Source organism: Siniperca chuatsi, linkage group LG23, assembly GCF_020085105.1.
Source record: "Siniperca chuatsi isolate FFG_IHB_CAS linkage group LG23, ASM2008510v1, whole genome shotgun sequence".
Classification (NCBI taxonomy): domain Eukaryota; kingdom Metazoa; phylum Chordata; class Actinopteri; order Centrarchiformes; family Sinipercidae; genus Siniperca; species Siniperca chuatsi.
Window position 1 is genome coordinate 17,122,738 of NC_058064.1, and position 23,592 is coordinate 17,146,329.

The window sequence follows — 23,592 nt, forward strand, 5'->3', positions numbered from 1 at the left end:
CAAAACAGGATACAGTCAACTAAACAAGCCACTTGCGAGCCATGTGACTTTTGTTTAAGCCCTAGTTGGCCTGGAATTGGGCAGCACCAACCTAAACAAATCAAATTCAAAAACGTAAAAGCAAATTTTGGACTCTTTCTCAGTATTTGCCAGCTGAATTTGCCTTCCATACGTGTTAAAATCATACACACTGCTCTAGGTGCATCAGAGAAAGTTGCTCAACACTGAATGACACTTGAACAGCAACAATCAGTTGTTGGTCTCAGAGGGTTTGGCTGTTTTCAGATGTAGGTCCAGTTATTTCCTGGCTCCCCACTGGAACCCTCCAAAACAAACACCTGATCCAGCACAGCTAAGAATGTGTGTGTGTGTGGGTGTATTTAAACAGCGTCTTTATTCAAACCCAGAGGGAAGCGCTCAGCTCTTAGTTTAAATTCAGAAATGCAGGAAATTCATTCACATGCAGGAGGACTGAAATGTTGGAGGCTTTGTCACAGTCAGCATCACAGAAGGTGGTGGCCTCACACACACATACTGTACATATGTTATGTACACACACTTACTGTATGTTGACACCCAAATGTACAGAGCGACACACACTCAAAAACTTACACATGCATATGAGCAGTCTATGATATAAAAGCAGACTCAGGCACAATTACACATATACACCCACATAGGCAAAAACTTAATATATATGCATAATACCCATATGAAAACACACTTTTTCACATGCACATACATGCACACATAAATGTACAAATGCACACACAGCAGCAAATAGTTTCTCACAGCAAATAGTTTCTCACACACAGGTCTAACTGCAGGCTCATTTACTGCTAAATGTTTCCCAGACTCCAGATCTGTTGTCGTTTTTCTGAGCAAAGTGGCCAATCGTCTGTGCCCAGTTTCATTTGGAGGAAACTGAAACACATTTCAGATTTCACTACATCGCACACAGTCAAAGGAAAAACAACAACTTTGCATCTCTCAGTTTAAGCAAAATTCCTCACATGCAGTTCAATAGCTGTGAGCACAATGTAGCATTAACCACAGGTTAGTGCAATAAGGTATGCTAAACCCTGAGATCATTCCTACCTGGAACGATAATGAATGGGTCCAGCACAGCATCAAGATGTTACCGCCTGCACACACCCTGCCTGCAAGGAAATATACATCATTCATATAGAAAGGCAGCAATGCACAATAGAGCTTGTCATAAAATTTCTGAGCACAGCAGGTTTGTTAAATTCTATGCTATTAAATAGTGTTATAAAGTGGTATTATTTTGCAATGCCTACAAATTATCTATACAGTATAATATTCCATCTTATTTTGAGGTGATTTAGGATTGATTTCAGCTTTAAACTTTGTCACGCAGTCTTCAAACTGCAAACTGACCTATTAACCTCGCTTAATACAGTTCAAGCTTAATGAACTTTGGCCAGCAAACTCAAATTTAACCCGTGACACAAAGAAAATACACAAATCATGGCATCCATCAATGAACAACTAACCGTGGAAGACTATATGAACTTCATCCACCTACAGACACAAAAGGGCCATCAACCTCCAGGATCTTTGATAACTGATTGGCTGGTGGTGAGAGACGTGTCCTCATTCATGTCCGCTCATCCACCCATATTAGACAGCATATGACCGGATTTGAAAATACTTGGCCAAAGAGATGCATCTCAAAGATAACATGTAGTACATACTAACAACATTTGACATTATTTGATGTCCTTGTCCTCTCTCTTTAAAAAAGAGACTTTGCGCTGTAAAGTGCAGTTTGGGGCTCTGTCTGCTGGTGTGATTACTTAATGTCTTGCAGCAGTCACCAAAGCAGCAGACCAGTCTCTGTTTCCTCGGTTAACAGTCCATCCTGACCACCTTTTTCTCTCTCAGAATTTGAAACAGAGGCAGAAAGTCTTGGCGCGTTTAAAGCTGCTCTAATCAATAGTTTCATATTTACAATGGGTCATAATGTATGACTATGTGCGATGTGAAAGGGGTTGCTCATGGTGACACACCCAGAATTTTCACCAACTTCAGTTCCTCTCAGCTCTACAGAGCATTTCAGCATCTTTTCAGCGAATTGTTTTGGTTATCCGCTCTCACTGCTCTCATCAACCTCAGCCACAGCAGGCAGCTGTTTTCAGCAAAGAAAAGCTCTGATATACCCACAGTACACTACCTGCCCAGCACTCAACGGTAGACAGACAAAATAAGGGACTAGCCAGTGACCGAAACAGAACTATTGGGCTTACATTCATGAGGGGACCAGAAACACAACTCCAAATGAATGCTAATGTTGCTCCATGTCTGCTGGATGTGTACATGTTGTTACAAAGCACTGAAGACAATATATATATAATGATTGCTATTTATTTATTTATTTTTGGTGAATCCAATCATCAAATCAAAACTCAAACTGCGTTCAAATCTTTTCAGCTCAGTACCATTTTGGGGCCTCCAATGCACAGTGATGTCTTCTACTGCCCTCTTCTTCTCTTCATTAATTCACCTCACCCTCTCACTCCTCCGTTTCCTCTTCCTTGTTTTCATCTCCTTGAGCAATTGAAATTCCAGCAGCTTCCCTCCCCTCTCTTCCTCTTTCTCCTCCCACTCTCCCTGCCTCTGCCACCTTCCTCCCTTTCCTCCCTCATCTTTCTCTCCTCTCTCAATTCACTTCAGTTAGGTGTGCTGTTACGTCCAGCAGAGTTCTTGCTTTTCTCTCTCAAGATGTCCTGGACTCAAGTCTTTGTGCTCTCTTCGCTCACCACCCTCCTCATCCTCACCTGTGAGTACCTTGTCTGGGTATGTGGTGTGGGGTGGGGGGGGGGGTATTTAGGATTATACATCCCCAGGGGAGTAATTATTGTGTTAGTTACAGTCGCACAGTATAGTTTTGAGGGTATAAAGCACTGATATGTGCTGTCATCCTGTAATATGGAAAAAAAAAAATAGAAATCATTGTACAATCATATTTGGAGGCAATAAGGACTGGTGTGAAACTTTGTAAAACTTTTCTAAAAGTTGTAAAAGTCCATTTGTACAATAAATGCTGATTGTTAAATTTCATGTAAATTAAATTGACTCCCAAATTTGCATTAAAATTTTAAGTCATGTTTTCAGTGATGAGTATAGGCAGGTAAGGAAAGTAAGCACTGTATGTTTGGCTGTACGAGCCAAGGAAACATATTTTCTTTCATTTAAAGAGAGAAACAAAAGCTGTAATTTTGCCTGGAGATGTCCAGTAGTCTTCCAGAGGACAGTCTGAATCTCACGATGAATGTGTCTAGAGGACAGCTGTGACCCAGACCAATCAGTGAACTACTGGGCGTGGTATAGATAATGAAGACAATCTTTTGGGCCTTTGCCAGACCAGTGAGTGAAGTGAAAATTGGTTATGGATACTTAAATCCTATTTTAATCTGCTGGTTTAATCGATCATTTGTAAAGGGACAATTTTAGTCCACACAACCTTCTGTATATTAGTGACGACAGAGGTCCGCTTGTAGTACTAATCACGTGTGACTCAATTTCTATATTCTGTATTTTTAGCTTACATGTATTTGTTGGTGGCAGTTTCTTTTGTATTGTCTTTGAGACATGATTTCTAACAGTAAGCTGAAGCAACACCTAAGTAGAGGTCTTTTTTGGCACAAATATCAAACACTGGCTATCTATTCCGTAGATACATTAGATTAGATTAGATTAAACTTTATTGTCATTACACATGTACAAGTACAAGGCAACGAAATGCAGTCTAGGTCTAACCAGAAGTGCAATAAGCAAGTGCAGGATATAAAGTGTGTGCAGAAATGCAGGGTAGAGCAGTATTATGAAGATATTTTACAAGTGGTACTATGGACATTATATACAGATGGCATTACTATAAACAGAAGTATACTGATGGATATGTACAATAATGAATTTGACTGGGCAGAACAGCAGTGCAATGAATATAAAGTAGTGCAATTTATGGAAATAGTTAACAGTGCAGTAGATGAGTTATTGCAGTATTCACTACATAGTACTGGAGTGCAAATGATGCAGTATATGTATAAATAAATAGTCCGGTAGTGCAAATGAACATGTGATACATGGTCTTCGTGGTCCGCTTTATCATTGAGATACAGAAATAAGCACGTTGAATTCTGTTTTTCAAGCTCTTTAAGCTTAACACTCATTAATATAAGGTCATTTACATTGAGTTTTTTTAGTACATATTTTCAGATTCTTAAACACGTACAAATCCTACGCAGATTTAAAGATTAGTGTATACAAATCAGAGTATGCACACACTGACTGAGATACAGTTTTACAACTATCAACATGCATTTGCTAATAATATTGTTACAGTATTGGCCCCATACACATGCTTCAGTGTAAAGAAAGGAAATTATAATTTCTCCTAATAGTTTCCAGTGTGGTGGACAGTGCTGCGGTCCGGGACGACTCAAAAGCAGGCGATCCTAAAGGTGATACCCGTTCAACCCTTCTAACTATTTCACATACCCTTGCCCCACATGTCTTCCTTATGTGACTTTCACCCTCTGACCTCTGACTTTTAGGGGCAGCGCAGCAGGTGTTCATGCCCGAGTCGGACGCCTCTAACTTCTTCAAACGCCGCAGTCGCCGCTCATCCCGATACTATGCTGAGCTCCAAGGTAAGTTCTTCACTATCTGTTTAAAGGTGGGGTATGCGATTCTAATCCAATACACGTCTTTTTATCAAGTTCAGCAAATATCTCCTCACGGTCCGCTAGCTGTCCGTTCTGTGTGCGCGCTGAAGAAAACTGTTTGTACACAATCCTGGCTCTGTAAATGGGAAACAAACAAAGTGACTCGGACCGAGCCACACAACACTATTCCAGCCATGATTTGTGTGTCAGCTAACGTTAAATGACTCCCCTACAGACATTCAGCTTACTTTCTAGTTTGCCAAGACATGCTGTTGTTGTGATGTTAGCTGTAGTAGCAGGAGAGTTGTGAGTATCGCTGTCTGGAGCTGCTGTGCTGGCTCTGGGAAACCGTCTCGTCCTCTCTGGCTGTTAGCTTCGCAGCAGCAACTGTAGGGACAGTTTGCTAACCCACAACCTAGCTAACGTTAGTTACACTACTTGCTGCGTCGTTGTTCGCTCTGTATCATGGCATTTGTCATGGTATTGGATTTCTCCAGAATCCGTACCCCACCTTTAACGTGTCTATTAATATAACAGTAGTTGGCTGCTTTATCCACCAGGAAGAAATTGTTTAGAGCTGTCTACTTAAGGGCTGTCCGTCATCTAGCTGGCAGAAAACCAGCAGGATCAGGAGTAAAGTGGTTGGTCTGTGGTTTGAAGACGGGGGTGGGGTTATATTTATTTATATTTGGTGTTATGTGTGGTTGATTTGCCCCAATGTTGCCTGAGTGGTTGATGTGGCCACACTGTGGGCAGTCTAAAATATGGCATGTTTGGCCTCCCGTAGTCCACTTGTGAATGTGAATGTGTGTGTGTGGGAGTGTTATTGGTTTGTAGTTGGACTCTGAAGATGATATGGTTTGAGTTTTTGACTGCAAGCTGTGAAAGTTCAAGAGAGAAATAGAGAGAGAGTAATGGAAACTCAAGCAGGTGTTGTTCTATACAGTAGCAGCTCTTAAATCTGAAACAGACACACACACACACACACACACACACACACACATGCTGGAGGCTACAGAAGGAGTCACAGGGTAGTATGGAGCAGGCTCTCCCTCTCTCAGTTTCTCAGTACAATAAGCTCATTCTTCTTCCTCCATCCTGTACAATACACAACGCTAACACACCTCAAACTAAGTGGAGAAACACACAAATGAGAAGTGTTTCAGGACATTCGAGCAAACACAGAGGAATTTATTATCATACTCTATCACCAAAATAACTTTTCAAAAACTAAAAACAGCATTCCTTTACTCGTTTAGCTGAGATAAGCCTAAAACTGGCCAGACATGTCAAAATGCTGCTGACAACAGTGATTTTAATCTTTTCAGTAAAGTATGTCCTTGTTAATTCATCTCTTTTCTGGTGGAAAACCCATCAGAGCACCAAAAGTGGGCCTCGGCTCCCAACAAACAGCCGCACATTCTTGGAAAAAAATAAAACACTTAGAAAAGGGCTGATTATGTCCCTTGCCAGCTCCATTCATGGACCTGAGGGGGCAGCTGTGTGAGTGTTTGTAAGGACTTTTTTTGCCAGAAAAGTGATGCACAGGTTGCTTAGGCCTGAATGCAAGGCGCTGCGGTTCCATGCTAGCAAATGATCATACCTAGGATGTATTTAATTTGCGAGTGTTTGAGATCCTACCTCAGTCGGCACTGAGAATAGCTTGCTGTGGTTTGTCAGCTAATTTCATTATTTCATATAATCTTTTTAACCTGATTAAGTCTAAGATACAAAAGACCAAAATTTACTAGAGAGAAATTTCCTCCTTGCTGCATTGCTCCATTATTTAAAAGACAACACACAAATCGGGTGTGTGTAATATTTCCAACAGATGTCGGATGATTGCATAACCAAGTGTGACAGTTCAATGCAATTTTTTTTATAGCCATGGTTGTCTTGTCCAAACATCTTGTGAATTTCCTCTATATGCCTTTCCTTTCCTTTATGATCTTTTATTTTGAGGTCAAGGAGAGATAGTTAGGAAAGACAAAAGGTCATTATTTCTTAGAAATACGTGGTGGAGTTTACATAGATAATTAGAGTAAGTCTCATGCTATCACTTTAGCATACTCCATGTTCGATAATTGAAGGCTAAACGCTAATGAGAAAATGAAAACCCTATTACAGGGTGGATTTATTTTAGATTCTGTCCCTATTCGATTCTCACAAAAGTAAATAACACCAATAATCTAGCCCTCAGCTAAGAAGAGGCCCCAGAAGGAGCTAATACTTGATCAATTTACTTCATTTTTAAAAAGTAGGATGAATTTGCAGTGTCAAAATTAAGACAGGATGGGAAAAACAGAGAGGCAGCACACATACCTATAGTTTTACATGTGAAGTTAGTGTGAAAGTGGGTGTGAGCCATGTATCCTACAGAGCAACTAAGCACCAAATCACAGGCCTATTTGGAGGGAAAATGTGTGTTTACATGAAATGTAGTGATGTAATCCCTACACTTTTCACAAGCTTGTTGTAATTCAAGTAAAATGAGGGAGTAAAAGAAAAACACAGTCAGCTTAGTAATGTCTAATGTATACAGTGGCTGCCCTGTGCCTGCATGGGCTAGGATGTTTGGTTTTGTACAGTGAGGAAGCGGGAGGGAGGTGTAGGTGTTTACAAAAATGTATAATACGTTACAGTAAGTGGTATGGATTACCCACATTTATTTGCTTTTACACCTCACTAGACTCAGTATACACTTATGTAAATCTAATAATTATGTAAACATGAGGTACTTATTTAACCTTGGTTGTTATTATCAGAGTTTAAAATGTTTGATTCTGTTTGGGGTTTTCCAGTTACCTAATGGTTAACAAGACTAAGAGTCTACAGCCATGCTAGCGGTTCAGGCTAGAGGAAAGGTCAGGGAATCACCTCTGGGACCATGAATGTCCATTTATAATTGAATGTCAATCCATCAAATAGCTGTTGAGATATTTCAGCCTGGACCAAAGTGGTATACTGACGATCAACAGACAAATATTATACCATCCCTTGAGCCATGCCACTAACATAGCAACAAATCACACAGCAGACAATACAGTGGGTTGTTTAAGGAGGGAACAGTAGCAGCTGCACCTGCTTCATCTATCATGTGAGTTGGTGTATACAGATAAAATTGTTGGCTTACTCCTCCTCTCTCCTTTTTCCCTCCACAGCTGAGCAGAGGGTAAGGCTTGCTACGAATGAGCGGAGGAGGGAGTACAATGAGGAGCAAAGGGATGAGTATGAGAATTACGCTGAGGAGGAGCGTGATGGTAAGACCTGGATGCAGCTGCTTTCAGTTACATATGCTATCCTGTTAACTCTGTCTTTCCTCGAAATGAGGGTAGTCATCAAAATGCTTGAATGACAAAATGGCAGACAAACAAAACCAGAAATTAATTCCAGCTTCTGTGAAATAACCCTCCATCAAAGCTTCATTTTCACCTCTTCCAGAGGAGTGAAAATACAAACATTTAACATTAAATGTCTCAAGACACCGAATGAAACAGAAAGATGAAGCATAGAGACTTTGTATCAGTAAACACATGCTAATTTAGCAACTTTGTGTCATGTTGTGAGGGCTGATACTTGCAAAAAAAACTGACATTTACTTGAAGTCATCATGAGAGGGCTCACTGGAGAGAACACATTGAGGGAAGACAGAGTTCTAGTTTGGATCTTGAATGAACTTCACGGCACCCACGAGCCTCTGGACCACAGCAGAGTGCCTGAGACTCCACACCAAATCAAAGTGTCCATTTGTGGTCTACCCCAAGCTGACAATCTTGCCTGTGGTTGTCTGTCCGGTGTGATATAGTTGCAGTGACGGTTTCTAAACTAAGAACTGCTAACCATAAAGATGTGACTGGGTTTTATATGTAAGATACACAGTGTTTTGGGTCAATGAGTTGTTATAGGAAAACAAAAATATCTCCACCAGGTCTAAGGAACACACCAAGGTTTTGTCGAAACTGCCTCATTGGTCATATTACATAAGAGTATAAATGTCAAAAACTTATTTTTTATATGTCTATAGATTGTTGGCTCTTTATGCTGCATTCACACCAAGTCAATTGCTAGCCTTGTGGTCACTCCAGTTCAAAGGAAATTTAGCTATTTTTATCATGTTACATATTTGTAGCAGGTTATTAACAAGTGAAACCAAATACAAACAAACTGTATTTATTAGCTGAATTGACTGTATTAGTGTTAATATTGGATTTTATGTAGGTGTAACTGCCAGCGCTTGTAGTTGGTTTCACCAAGTTGGAGATATCTTAGCTAACAGAAATCCCCAATATCTCTCAGAATTACAACTACAACTAACATTAATGGTTTTTCATGCCCAGCAGCTTGTACAGTCTATACGATAATATGTATGCGGCTTTACTAATACTAAAGCATACACCTAGCTAAATGCTAACAATTTAGAGCACTAGCATTAGCCCTAATGAGGACAAGGATATTTTAGCAAGAATTTGTTGTCCCTGGTTTTAAATACATTTGACTTAAACATGCAATAAAACACAACATTGACATATTATCACCTTATAAAGTTGATATGGAGAATGTGTTGGCAAACAGCTATTTACACAACCAGCAGACAGAGAGCATCATTAGCTTTCATTTGGGGTCACGTTGCAGGCCCCATCACAAATGTACGTTCAATATTCACTCTCCTTTTAGCTCTGTTTGTTCTCCAGTAACTCCTGAGGGAAATATTTGGCTGTTTAGTCACTGAATGCTCCACTATGTTCTCCAGCCAGTTGCTAATTTTGTCTGTCTGCTGTTTGGTGCTGCACAGGTAGCATACTGCTAATTTCATGTGATCCTTTGTTAATATAAAAAATATTGATTATAGCCACTTTAACTTTTTTATCCACAGAGCAGAATGAGAGATCGAGGGAGACGAATGAGCAGTTGCGAGAGTTCCACTACGATGGCCTCTATCCTCGCTACTACTGGTTCCACTGAGCTGTCGCATGTCTGAGCTACAGCCCCTCTCGTTGGAGCAGTGATACTGCCATCACCTTTAACCTGTACCAAAGGCGATTCCTGACACTTTGAGAGCAAGAGCTCAAGTTATCTGTATTTTTACCTACTTTAATCTACAAAATAAAGGTTTTTTTCTTATTCTTTTTTTTTAAAAATAAAAATAAATTGCGCAATGTGTCTCCATGTCAAACTGTAAAATGTATTAAAAGTGCAGTTTTTGTATTGTAAACTACACTATATCATATTGAATGGAGGTTATATGTTTTGCATGCTTGTTTTTACTGCTTTTTTTTACATGTACATACCAGCTACACAGTGTCCTTTATGTCAGCCTGAGGCATTAGCAGCAATAAATCAGTCTCTTACATTAACAACTGACTTGTTTTGGCAGTTTATTTTTGCAAAGAAAACAACGGTAACGCTTTAGATTACAGCCTGCAATGTACAGCATAATTACACCAGAGTTATGGTGTCATCTTTTGTACAAACACACTAGGCCTACATACCAATATATGCATACATATAATATACATGTAGGTACTGGGGAACAAGATGTGAAGTTATGGAATGAGGGGGTAACAATGTGGGATATTACATAGAACTTATACTGTAGTGTAGTTGTTTGTTAACTTCTGGGTACCTATTCTATTATTACAGGGTAAGTATGACCTATTGAGCAATAATCTGGATGTTTGGGAGGAATTTAGAGAGAATTTATAGTTACAGTATAGGCTGTGGTAGTTCTCCCCTTGTTACATTTAGTTACAGAGTAACTACAGGGTATGCAGGCTGTAATCTAAAGCACTGTTAGTTCTCCCCTTGTTACAAATAACTACAGTATACGTTCTTTGTAAGATCCCGCATTGTTACCCCCTTATTCCATAACTTCACATCTTGTTCCCCAGTACCTACATACAGTATTTGTACTGGTACATACTGTACTGGCACACTGTTAGTACAAAAGATTACACCGTAACTCTGGAGTAATTACGCTGTACGTTGTGGGCTGTAATCTGAAGTGTTACCAAAATGACTTAATGTCTTTAAGTCAAAATGACAAATGAAGATGAGTTTCCTGATTCCCAGACCACTGATGTGTTTAAACTCGCACTAGCACTGTCTGGTATTTGGAGTATTTAAAGGGAGGGAGGCGGTGTGGAATAAAAGAGAAGAGCTGCAGAAGTCATCAGGCTGAATTGAAAGTCACATTCCAGAGTGGAAATATTAGACACAAACTGGGCAAAGGAGAGACAGAGGAGATGGAGGGGGGGGAGAAGAAGTAGCAATGGGATAATGAGCACAAATGAAATGCTCAAAATGATGTGGCATGGCACTCTGTACTTGCTACCACACAGCTTCCAATCCAAAAGCCTTATTTTATGTACTGTTTCCACCTCAGAAGTGTTCTGTTCAAGGCCACGTGGATTGGCTCGCAGACTTGAGTGAGCGCCACCTGGCCTCAACAGTCATCACGGCAACACATGGAGTGTGTTAGAAGATGTTTGTGTCCTAGATGACTGGTTCAGACCCTACGACCCAAATATCCTACTGTTAAAGAAATATGAAACAGTAAGTGGGCTTCTTAAAGGCAGTAATGTAATAACTTCCTATTGATATAATAAACAAGTGCTGTTAAGTACTATTGTTATATAAGCAACCTGCCTCATCTTTATACTTCAGTGGGTTCCTACATTTCCCAGGGTACCTTTCAACAACCCGAGCAGGAGGTAAGAAAAGGCTGCTTTAATCACATCCCCATAACTCAATCTGTCTTCAATGTGCTTCACATTATGTGGGTGTATGCATTCTAAAGTCTCTTCTCCGATGCATTGTATGATTCCTAAATTTTGATGCAGAAGGTTGACTACAGAAAGAAGATTCTGAGATTCTGACAGAATAAAAAAAAAAAAAAACATTGATGTTTTAGATGGCTGAAACTTTTTCTGCTCAGACTTAACAGTAGCTGTCCACCATCCAGTGCAGCAGGACATAACTAGAAGACACCATTGTTCCATGGATTATTTTTCAGATTGAGTAATATTTGTTGTTTATGTTCACTTGAGGAACATGCTGGTTTTCATACTGTATATTAAAGGCAAGAAGCATTTGAATATATAGAGTTGAAGTTGGGTTTACATTTAAGCTTGTATCTTACATCACAGCCATTTTTCACAGCAGACATTCTGACTTGTCACAGTAGGAAAAGCACAGGTGTTCATAATAACATTAACAAAGGCTCAGTTCTGTGTCCCTGTTAGCCATGACAGTGAGCCAGCATTCACAATAGCAAGATGAAACTGAAGCAGACACGCAAATGGAATTCAGCCATCATTAATTCTATTATTTAAACCGGTGCTTTTCCTACTGTGACATGTCAGAAGGTCTTTTGGGAAAAAGGACTATTAAGCCCAGTCCAGAAACTAATCATTACATTGGAAAAAACGTTTGCCATCATACTTTAAATCAGTATTAAGTGATTCCATACTTTCCAGATTTGCACCAGGATCTGTGTGCTCAGCTTTTCATTACTACAGTGTTCTATCAGCTGAGTAGAAACAGATATTTGACATGAAATGTTGCAAATTATTACTTTAATCAGCTTATGTTCAGCATGTCCAATATTATCACAGACATTCAAATCTCCATAACCAATAATAAAACATTAAACATAATTCATACACAATGTAAAAATGCTACTAAGACACTTAAATTACAAACATAAAAATACACACTGTTCCCTCAACAAGCAGCTTGGTGCTGTCACTTCATGCTGCTGAGGAACTTGCCGTGCTCCTCTCCGCGGGGCTGGAGAAGCTCTCCACCGATCTTTGGTCCAGCTTTCTCCTGCAATAAAACATAAAGAGCAACATCAGGTCTGTTTTCTTTCACAACAATAAAATAGTTTTTTCTTTTCAAGAGAGGTAATCTATGATACAGGGAGAGATTTTACCTTCAGCATCCCATCACGCTCCCATTTAAACAGACCACAGTTACTGAAACAGCAAAACAACATTAGTTATAGTGAACATCTTATTTCCATGTTTCCATAACCAGTGGGAACTTTGAAAAACGATCAAAGAAATGAGACAGATGACAAGAGCTTGAGGGACATAAAGACTCTTACCTGCAGTGTTTGTTGGGCAGTCTGTCTAGAGCGATGGCTCTCTGTCCACACGGACATTTGAAGAAACGTTTCATGGCATCGTGCCACCGCAGATCATGATTCTGCTCCACACAACGATCCGCCGGCTTGAAGTAGGTGTAACTACACTGGAAGCAACGGAACATAGGAAATAACAGCTTACTTTTTCTACTTCTAACTGAGAGACAGTCAGGGGCTACTAATCATCTACACCATTTATGATTATTATACTAAGATAGCAACATTATCTCAAAGAACAATTTTATAAATATTCATAAACACCCTATATAGCACATTTATAGATTTATAGATTCACATATCTGAATAGGTGTAACATTAACTCAGTACCTTTTTACAGGTAACAGCACGACACTTCATCTCTCTGATGCCCTTCATCTTCTCCTCCATCTGCTCCTTCTTCACCAGAGCATCAAAGTAGCGCTCCTGCAGTTGGTACTCCGCCTGACAGAGAGGAGATTCAGACAGAAATGTCTTTAATTCAGACACGCTTTGTAATGTTTGTAGAAATGCAGCTGGACTTGCAGAACACAAGGGAGAAATCAGATCTACGGGCAACAGCTGCACATCGAAATGGGCTACGAAAACCAAGTGCCTTGTCATACCGCCTGTAGTACAACCCCGTGGCAAGATTTGGCGTTGAGGATCTTTTGAAACTCCTCTGACTGCACGTAGAGGAGTTGATCTCGCTTCTTCTTCTGGGCCGGTTCCTCATCCTCAACACTGGATGACTCACCTGCACAGTAAGAAAAATGACAGGTTATAGCAAGCAATAATAAAGTCATTTTATATGTGAATTAACTGAATGCAGAATTTTAAATATGACTAATAAAATCAAGTGTTCATATTCATCAGTAACCTCAGTCATGAATACATATCTTTTAACTGAATCATTTTCTTATGACCTGCTAAGAAAAATATCTAACATCGGTTAGGTTGATGTTGTGCTACAGCATAGATGAGATTATACGGTGGCCCTAAGAGCTCAGTGCAACTTAAGAAACCCATATGCAAATAGACAAAACACAAGGGCTTTTCTGTTTTCTTTATTTACAGAAGGCTTCATGTGTGTTGTCAAATGGGTGAAGATGTTTTCTTTGCTCTTATTTGTGCACGTGTTTTCTTTAGTTGCAGTGCACTGAGCTCTCAGGGCACCACAGAGGTAACAGTGGATTAAAAAAAACACAGCGGTGAATTAGTGGGGTAACTAAATGGTCTGCAATGCTACCACAGTATATTGCTGTGGTTGGCACTCGGGTGTGGTTGAATATTGTATAGTGGTATGTTGTACGAAAATAATGTTATTCAATAATAAGTGAAATAAAAAAAGAAAATCGGGAGACAGAAGTATGAATGACATCTAAACAAATGAAGTGTGTGTGTGTGTGTGTGTACCCTTGGGTGAGGTCAGATTCTTCTCCACTCGGGCGTTGATCTCACTGTCGTTACTCCTCTTCCTCTTTACAGCGTTGGGGTCTTCCTTTTCAAGCCCCGCCCCTTTCGCTCTCAGCTTCTTCAGAGCAGCCAGCTTGGCGGCTGATAGGCTGAGAGTGCTGGGGGCGGGCGCCAGGGGCGAGCTGTTTTCAAAGAAGAGGATGTCTTCACCCTCAGAGAAGCCTCGGCCCAGCGTGGGGGCGTGGGGAGCCGCAGGGCTTTGGGTGGCCTTGGGGACCTCAGAAGCTGCTTTCGGGGACATCAGACCACCCCGGCCAAGTGAGGAGGACGACGACAACCCGGGTCTGGGCCCAGCTGAGCTCTGCAGCACCCTCTTCTGGATCTCGTCTGCCCTCCGCCGGCGGTTCTGCTGAAGCTCCCGCTGCTTCTGTTTCTGCTGCTTCAGCAGGTCTGAGGCTGAAATGGACTGAATTGGAACTCCAGCTGCATCTCTGGAGACTGAGGATGGATGACAGGTTAACAAAAGGTACAACGTAAACACCAAGCTACTGTACCAACCTGAGACCGACCCAAGCTGTTCACTGTCATGCTGTAAATATTGATGTCTTGTAAAGGTGCGATATTTCCAGGTTGTGTACCTGTTTGGCTGCCCTGTGCTAAGTGCTTCTTCAGCTGCAGAGCTCCGGGTGTCGGCACTGACATCAGGCTCTTAAATTCATTTGAACAACCTGAAACTTCACCGGACTGCACAGCTAAAAAAACAAAGAAAAAGAAAAAAAAACAATTAAAAAAAGGGGATTCCTTTTATTTATTTTTTTACTTTTAAAGCCACAGTCACTGTCAAGACTCCAACTAAAACGTGTGCATAAGTAACTAGATTTGGTTAATTGTATTTTATGTATTGTAGACAGACTTTTTTTTTTTTACCTGTGAAACCCTAAAACATTTTTAAAAGAGACAACTAGACAAAATTAGGTTAAGGGAAAGAGGGTTCACAGCCTAAATTCTTGATATATATAACTGTGAAAGAGGATATGAGAGTAGGTTTCTTTCCTTGTAGTACATTTAAGCTTAGTATAAAATAACAGGACATTATTTTATATATATAAAAATATAAATATAAATAACAGGTGTATAAAGGGATTAATAAAAAAACAGTTTATCAGGCCAATAAATATGCACTTTCAGCAGGGTTTAGTGAAAACTGACAGTCTTGAACATACCCAGCCTCTTGGCCTGATCGACGAGCTGAGCCGAGCCTTTCACAAACAGCTTGTCCAGAGTCTTCTGGGTGGATTTGTTCGGTTTGGATGCCGTTCTGCAACACACACAGACCTGTTACTGGAAATGTCAGGCAGCTCGGATTCTGCCCGGTCCCACACAGAGTTCCTGGCTTCATAAGTTAGCCTGCGCAAATTGACTTCGACACACACTGTAAAAGTGCAAATATAATTGCAGTCAGAATCCAAGTTGGACAGGGTTGTGACCTCAGTGTGCATTATTGGAGAAAAGGGAGGATTTGTAGAAAACAGTGCAATGACACGACTACATGTGACATCACTCACAGTGACGAGGCGCAGGCGGCTGAGGACACACCGCCGTAGTAGAAGCCGTCCTGACACAGCCGCTCTCTCAGGCTGCCGCCCTTCCCCTTCCCCTTCACCTTGTTGGGAGCTTTTCCAGAAAACGACGACTGCAGCTCGGCCCTCTTTGAGCTCATCTTCTTATACTGGGCCTTGACGTGATACTGACAAAACTGGCACTCGTACTGTAAACCACACAGAAACAAATGGGCTGTAGGATAAGATCAAATACTGATCCCTGGTGAGAATATGGATTCAAAAGTGAGGCTGATTCATTTAGGGAAAGGAAAACTGCAATAGCAATAGTTTCAATGTACACACACACACACACACAAACACAGCAGGAGAAGATGGACCCACCATGTTGACGATCTGAGAGCAGGGGTCTCCGTTCTTCTTCATGGCCTTGCAGGTGCCGTAGTCCTGAGCTTCACCCATCAGCAACACCTTCTGTGGGTGATCGACCGTCAGGCTCACCTGCACATGTTCAACACAAGCTTTTATTTTCTGGAAGGGACAATCAGCCTATAGTAACAAGTGATGATCAATCAAAACACTTTTCTTTTCTTGCCTTGTCTCTTTTATTTATTCAAATGTCTTATCCTTATGGCTGGGACTAATTTTATTCTTAATATATTTGTTTTACAGATTTATACTGTGTTGCCATTGTTATGTTCCTCAGTTACAATTCGTCAATTAATCAGTGAGTCGATCGACAGAAAAAGCAACTATTTCGATAATAAATGAATTGTTTCAGCCATTTATCAGGCAAAAGGGCAAAAGCATTCTGTGGTTTCATATCATTGTAGATTGAATATGTTTGGGTTTTAGACTGTAGGTCGTACCTTAGGCTCTAAAAAAATAAAATGGGCATTTTTCACTATTTTCATCAAATAGAGAAAATAATCCGCAGATTAATCAATGAAGACAATAAACGTCAGTTGCAGCCTTATGTGCAACACAATTGTTAAAGATGGATGTCAATGATGTTGAAAAATATGGATTTCAATATTGAAACTTAAACATTTGAAACTTTTAAACAGCAGAGATGAGGACATGATGTGTAAAATCGATGGAATTCTCCTTTAAGTTACAAACAGTGAAGAAGTCCAGCTTGAGCCGCTTTCAAATCCACCTGAACTGGCTGACAAACGGGTTCCAGCAGTTTCAAGTTTTACTTTCAAACACAAACATCCAGTTAACATTAAAAGAAACTATGAAAAGCTACTACAAAGCTGCTACTGGTTTGTTACCCTACAAACATCAGATGATCTGACCACAGATTTAGTTCATCACACTGTGTCCAAACTGTGACTGCAGTGGAGGTGAATCCTCGCTCCTTCTGTTGGAAGTTCAGAGCCTTGAGATTCAAGGCTCTGAACTCAATCTGCCCTATGTGGGTGGTAAGTGTGTGTGTGTGTGTGTGTGTGTGTAGTTGGGAAGAGTTTTGGCTTCCCTCGCCACATTCCTCTCTTAGCATCTCAGTTTGTCATGCGATGCTGACACTGGCAACCTTACTGGCTATTTTCACCAACACCACCAGTCTGTTTTCTGCTCTAATTGGCTGACGCCTTCGTTGCCAAACCAGTCACTGACAAAACAAATCTTAAAACAGATTCAGTAAAACATACATAAAAACAAGGTTATCGCTTTACCACGAGTAAAAAGCCGTTCATTTTCAAGGGTAACGAGCTAAGAGTGACACGCGATGTCTTTCTGGCCGGTTTTCTGTCACCTGGTTTAGATCTGTAATCTATTTTAAAGTACAAAATATTAATCATAGCGGAGTATTTTTTACATACTTTAAAACATTTGTGTCTTATTTCTACCTTTATTTCATTATTTAAAAACTAGAGGCATGTGTCTAACCTGAAGAAGAAGATTTTGGATGCTTTTACAGTGATAAATTGTAAATACCTTAATATCACAGTAACAGAGTTCCCACATGCACTTGTAAAACAAATTCAAGAGTATTTTAATGAGCGTTGTTTAATTCAGAATCTGTCAAACAGTAAGTAACATGAATGTTAAACTCCTCATTATAATGTCACTTCACTGACAAAATACCTCTGACGTAAATGTAAGAAACAGTAAAATGACTGCAGCAACATTAAGGTAATGAGAGAAGGCTGTCCTCACACTCTGCTGTAAGAACACCGGCTTCTCTACTGTATGTTCGTTATATTCAGTTCAGACTGTCCACTCACCCCGTCATATCCATCTTTCTGCTTCATGGGGTTAGGGTTGAGGATTCCGATGACAGTGCCCGGCTCCGTCTTCCAGTGCTCTTTATGGACGTCGCCGAACAGGAGCAGAGACACAAACACTTCCAGGTTATGGAGGTCGTTCAGTTTCCAGATGCTGAAGGTTTTGCCCTGCAGAGAGGGAGTGCTCAGTCAAAAACGTGACAGTACACAGAGTTTCCAATACTTTTTACGATTTGCTAAATTAAATGTAACTTTGGATGAATTTCAGTGCTGTGACCAATGAAACCTCATCTTTTTGATTTCCCACCAATCAAGATTTGAAGCTGCCACTTTGGGAAGGTCTGTCACTGAACTGCATTGGCTATAAGTCATTCCACCTATGATATACTGTCTCTGTTCTCGGAGAGACCTGTCTTTATGGAATGGAAACAAAGCCTTAATATTCATGTGAAACTGTCAACCACACTTTCAGGGATTTTAGTACCTGAAAAAAATCTTTCAGAAACAACATTGAAAAATCAAAAACATGACATTGTTGGCTATGGAAAAAGAAATCCATAGATGAACTATGGCTAAAACATTTTCAGTTCAGTATTCCATTTGTTTTTCTCTTGAAATTAGTGAATAGTCAGCAGAAATCTATTCATCTATTCCAAACTGCTGTTTCTATGCTGAGTTTCTGGGAGGCTAGAGCCTTCTTTTATACGGTGAACTGACATGTACTTTGCTTCACAAAGTTACAAAAAAAACGCAAAAACAAACAAACAAGCAAAACAGCAGGGGGAAAAAAAGTCACTATTATTGTTCTGTATAACAGGTAACAATTTCCTGAAATCAAGGCAAATTGGCGTGATTTGTGACCATTTACACATAAAAGTATTCAGCAAAAAAACAGAGGATTACAATCAAGGCTGAGAGGTTTGAGCATAGACCTACACTGCTGCTGCTCTGTGGCGTGACCTTGTTGACCAGCACTGCGAAGGTCACCCAGTCGCTGTCCTCCAGCTTCTCCCGAGCCAAACGCTCCGGCACCTGCGACAGACGGATCAGACGGCGGTCAGCCATCTTGCGGTCCATCTCACTGGAGGAAACCCGTGGTTTTCTGAAATGGAAATTAAGGCTTTCAGCTGCTGATTTTTTATTTTAAAAAAGCGAGCATTTCCATCACTTCAGTGTCCTCACCTGAGACGCAGTCCTGAATACTTCTCAACAGCCACATCTTTAGGAAGGGGAGGAAGAGGAGAAGGTTTAGGCTGTCCTGCAGCTGTGCTCTGAGAAGGTGGAGGTGAACACAGAGGATTGTAAACCTTGCTGGTGCTCGCTATTGGCTGGAAGGAGCTGCCAATCTTAATCTCCACCAGTGGCCCTCTGTCTTCTGATTTAAAAACAAAGAAGAAAAGACACTCAAACCATGACTTCCAATGACAAAATTAATTGAGTATTTCTGGTTTATGTAAATGGCTTGCGTAAGGGTAAGTTTTACCTGGTGATGTGCTGGGTTTGGGATGGTGAGCTACCCTGGGTTTGCGTTTGAAGGAGTCAGCATTATTCAGCTGATCAAAAAAGTCAGAGGACTCCTGGAGCTTCAGACTCTCTCTTCTGACCGGAGTGGATGAAGATGTTGCTGCTGCCAGAAGACAAGGAAAACAGAAACACAATCAACTTTTGTTGCGCAGTTATTTGTGTCAATTTATTCTGTACCTCTGTATGTGTACAGTGTATGTGTAAAATAAAAAAGCAAAAGTGGCCAGTGGACTTTACCTGCTTGTGTCTTGGTCTTCTGTGTGGTAGTGGCTGGTTTGGCCTGGCTCAGTTTGGAAGTCGGCTGTCGAGGGGGTGTCGGTTTGGGGGTCATTGGTTTGGGACCAGCTGATCTCCCTGCAGTCGTAGCTGGAGCAGAAGATGAGGCGGAAACCTTCTGGCTTGCTTCCAGCTGCTGCTGCAACCGCTGCATCTGCTCCTGCATGCGCCTCAGCTCCTCTGAGGAAGGAAGACATGAAGCTCCACTGATGAACACACGCCCAACAAGCAACACTTAACTGAACTAAATGACTTTGTACGTCAACTAGGAGCAGATTAGAGGAGAGACCGCAGCGACACAAACCTTGTAAATCCTCCTTGGACCTGTCCAGGCTCTCACAGGCTTCTCCTCCACTCTCTTTTCTTTTAGTGTCTTTCTCTTCATTTTCAATGTCATCCACATCACCAAAGAGATCTGACACTGCGTCTTCTGTTGCCCCATCTTGCCCTTCCTCCTCGACGCCCTCTTTGTACTCCTCCTCCTCATCATTGTCATCGTCAAACAGGCCGTCCAAGTCGTCTGCCTGCTCCTGACTGTCCTGTTCTTCTCCGACGCCCTCGCTCTCGGCCAGCAGGGCCGTCAAAATGTCCAGATCATCCTCACCTGGACAAAAAATAAATTGCTTATGTCTTGACCTATTCATAAAGCTGTACTTTAATGTGTTTTAAATCCCATTATACTTACTGTCCATTTTAGAAACGTTAACGATGGTGCTAATTTCAGATGACCTGGTGACCTACAGGAAGGCAGATACTTATATTATTGTGTGGTGTAAAGGAAAGACTCATTTGTAAGCTCTTATAATAAAATGAATTGTAGACCTATGAAAATTAAGGCTGTTCCAGGCAGTCCAAACTTTGCAATAAAGCTGACATACAATTAAAGTGTGTTATGTACTGTGTATCAGTTGCACCATATCTGTCCTCCCTTATCTGCTGCTACAATGACCAGATTTACCTATTTAATCTCATCTTGTATAATGTTGTATCACAGCTTGACTGTTTATCAGTAGACTGTTTTCTGTTACATCCCAAAACATTTGTTCATAGCTATGTCAGAGACTCTACTTGCAGTATCACTGTTTAAATTGCACTTTTCCAGTTTGGTATCATATTCAACTGTGTCATGTTTAACACACACTCCACTGTACAATAACCCAATGCTCTGATGCAAGTTGGAATGTGGATACTTGTACCTTCTTGCACCAATAACTAAATAAAATAGGCAAATATTTAATTCAACCAGTATTGCACTGTACAATATAGTATAACACTAGAATATACTGACCATAGTTGAAGTCCTGCCTTCAGATCACTTATGTCTGTTCAGTTAAATTACAGGTACAAGCACTGTCTTACTCACTGTTATAAGTTGGCTGTGTAACCACACTGGTAAAATATATTCGTATAAGCACAGCACACATAGTGGCAAACATGATTTAATCGAAAGTAATTTCACGGTGTGGTAGCACCATAGCCACTGTGTATACTGTCTGTCACGCAAAATTGCCCTGCAAACAGTGTCTATCTGACCAGTGCACCAAAACCCTGTCAGGCAAAACACATAGGCTGTTTATCTTGGAAAGAGATGACTAAAGTATTGAAATTCAGGTTCTGCCGTCTCAGGGGAGGCCATGACCTGGTTCACCGGGGCCATTTAAACTGACAGATAACGTACAGTTCAACATTTAATCTGGTAAACAGTTACCAAAATCCTATATGTCAACATTTGGGGATATGAATACCGCTTGCTTCTTCTGTGAATATCAAAATGAAGCGTTATTCAAATATATTTTTAAGATTTAAATCCCCATTGTTACTCAAAGACGAGACAGCAAACTTACCTCGGGTTCTAGTGTTAACGTTACAGTTTTGTGTCCTTTGCTAGCTCCAATGCAACTTTGACGGATTTTACAACTACGTCCAACCTGTCAATATATTCCTTATTTTCCAGTAATTAGCACTACTCTTTGCTATGTACAAGTCATGGGTTATATTTTATAAAATAAAATAAAGACACATTAAGCCTATCTTTAAGTCTTTACAACCTGCACTCAGAGCGAGGGAGAAAATCTAAACTGGCGCTAAACGAAGGACCCCGCTGTGTTGTCAAAGTTTTGCTAGCTGCCCAACGATCTGCCTAACTGAAAAAAAAGGTTTCTGTATCATAGAATGGCATTTCGACCAAAATATAAGGACTGAATTCCTTCTAACAAAATATTTTTGTGAGATAAAAAACATATCAAGCAACATGATTTTCTGATGATGTTGATTTTTTAGCCACATTTGTCCACGGGGAACTCAGGAGCCTAAAATGTTCACAAGACTGCGGGCCTGAGTTGACTTAAGATTTTTGCCCTCAGATTTAGCTCCCAGGTACACCTTCAACTCCCAGGTGATGGTTAGTATATCGACGCGAGTTGCTAGGCGAATCAGAGGAGGAATCAGAGCGCGAAATTAGAAACGAGGACCCGAGAGGATTTGAAAATAAAAGGAAAAGGAAGAAGAGTAACTCAAGTGAATCCAGTCAGAAAGAGGAGAAGTATCTTGTTGGGATGGTAGCTGTGACACAAACAGACGGCATTTTCAAGAATCCACCTGAGGTCGGAAAGTTTGTAGGAGGAAAGCTTGGAGATGTCAGATCGGTCAAGATAACAAGAAGTGGGATGGTTATCATTGAATGTGTGTCAAAGCGTCAGAGAGATAAAGCCCTGAAGATTCATGCGTTTAGAGATCACAGCAGTGTGAACTGCTCCCCACTCGGAGCAGAAGTAAAGAAGAAGGGAGTAGTAAGCGGCGCGCCACTGACGGTGGAGGCCGAGTCATTTCGGGAGGTTGAAAATGTGTGTGAGGCAAGAAGGCTGACAAGATTCAGAAATGGGGAGAAGGACAGTAATTCAGTGTGTTTGACGTTTGAGGGGGAATTGCCGGAAAGAGTGTATGTAGATTATGTGTGTTACAGGGTGAGGCCATATGAGAGAGCTCCTCTCAGGTGTTTCTGCTGTCAGGAGTATGGACATGTTGCTGCAGGATGTAGAGGGGGCAGGAGATGTGGGAAGGACAACTGTAATGTGGAGGAGTGCAAAGTGGAGAAAGAGCAGGCAAAGTGCCTGCACTGCGAAGGAAGCCACCATATGGGATCAGCACAGTGCCCAAAAAGAATTAAGGAAATAAAAATGAATAAGATCAGAGCAGAAAAGGGAAAGTCATACGCTGAAGCTGCTAAAAGTATGGAGAGAAATGGTGAAATGGTGGCAGTGCAAAAGGAAAAGGAGAAGAAAGGAAATGGAGATGATCAGAACATCAGTATGGACAAGAAGCGATTTCTGGCATTTATTGCCATGGTTATAAACTGTGCGGCTGAAATAAAGGGGAAGTCGGAAAGGATTAAGATGGTGCTGGACGCTGCAAGAAGGTTCTTGAATGTTGTGGACACATCTGGAGAGGATCTGGATGTTACACTGAGGGAAGGAGCTGCACCAACTCAGACAATGGGGTCTGGGTTTATAGAATGGACTATGGCAGGGAATCACTTTGGGTGGACACTGTAAATAGTTTAAACTGTGAAGCTGTTACAATCCAGTAGGTGGCGGTAATGCGCAATTAGGGATGCCAACCGCCATAAAACTCAACAGAAAAAGAAGGAAAAAACAAAAAAAAACAACAACTCCCAGGTGATCCTTCCTCTGTAGTGGCTACGAGCAGATGTAGCTTTCCTCACTTGGACAACTCTGTCCAAACCTCAACCACAGCCATAACTGTACCGGTATGGG

At 40.9% G+C, this 23,592-nt stretch overlaps 2 protein-coding genes across 3 annotated transcripts; one reads left to right on the plus strand and one right to left on the minus strand.

Moving 5' to 3' along the window:
* The first annotated feature begins 2,647 nt into the window (after nt 1-2,647).
* Nucleotides 2,648-10,048, plus strand: ucmaa (upper zone of growth plate and cartilage matrix associated a). Its single transcript, XM_044186413.1, has 5 exons — nt 2,648-2,803; nt 4,428-4,487; nt 4,581-4,676; nt 7,853-7,951; nt 9,565-10,048. Exons 1-5 carry the CDS (start codon nt 2,746-2,748, stop codon nt 9,651-9,653), a joined length of 402 nt encoding a protein of 133 aa, XP_044042348.1. The 5' UTR covers nt 2,648-2,745; the 3' UTR covers nt 9,654-10,048.
* Nucleotides 9,829-21,894, minus strand: mcm10 (minichromosome maintenance 10 replication initiation factor). 2 transcript variants are annotated; one of them, XM_044186409.1, is made up of 18 exons: nt 21,664-21,894; nt 20,505-20,556; nt 20,124-20,423; nt 19,781-19,999; nt 19,503-19,646; nt 19,202-19,394; nt 18,956-19,121; nt 18,020-18,187; nt 16,173-16,289; nt 15,795-15,997; nt 15,453-15,547; nt 14,868-14,981; nt 14,230-14,727; nt 13,440-13,570; nt 13,165-13,278; nt 12,799-12,944; nt 12,625-12,667; nt 9,829-12,518 (listed from the first exon to the last, which is right to left on the minus strand). In XM_044186409.1, the coding sequence occupies exons 2-18, from the start codon at nt 20,509-20,511 to the stop codon at nt 12,435-12,437; spliced, it is 2,742 nt and encodes a 913-aa protein (XP_044042344.1). In that variant the 5' UTR covers nt 20,512-20,556; nt 21,664-21,894; the 3' UTR covers nt 9,829-12,434. The 2 variants fall into 2 exon arrangements, with proteins under 2 accessions (XP_044042344.1, XP_044042345.1); XM_044186410.1 differs by having other exon boundaries at nt 19,503-19,643; nt 21,664-21,884.
* Nucleotides 21,895-23,592: the final 1,698 nt, after the last annotated feature.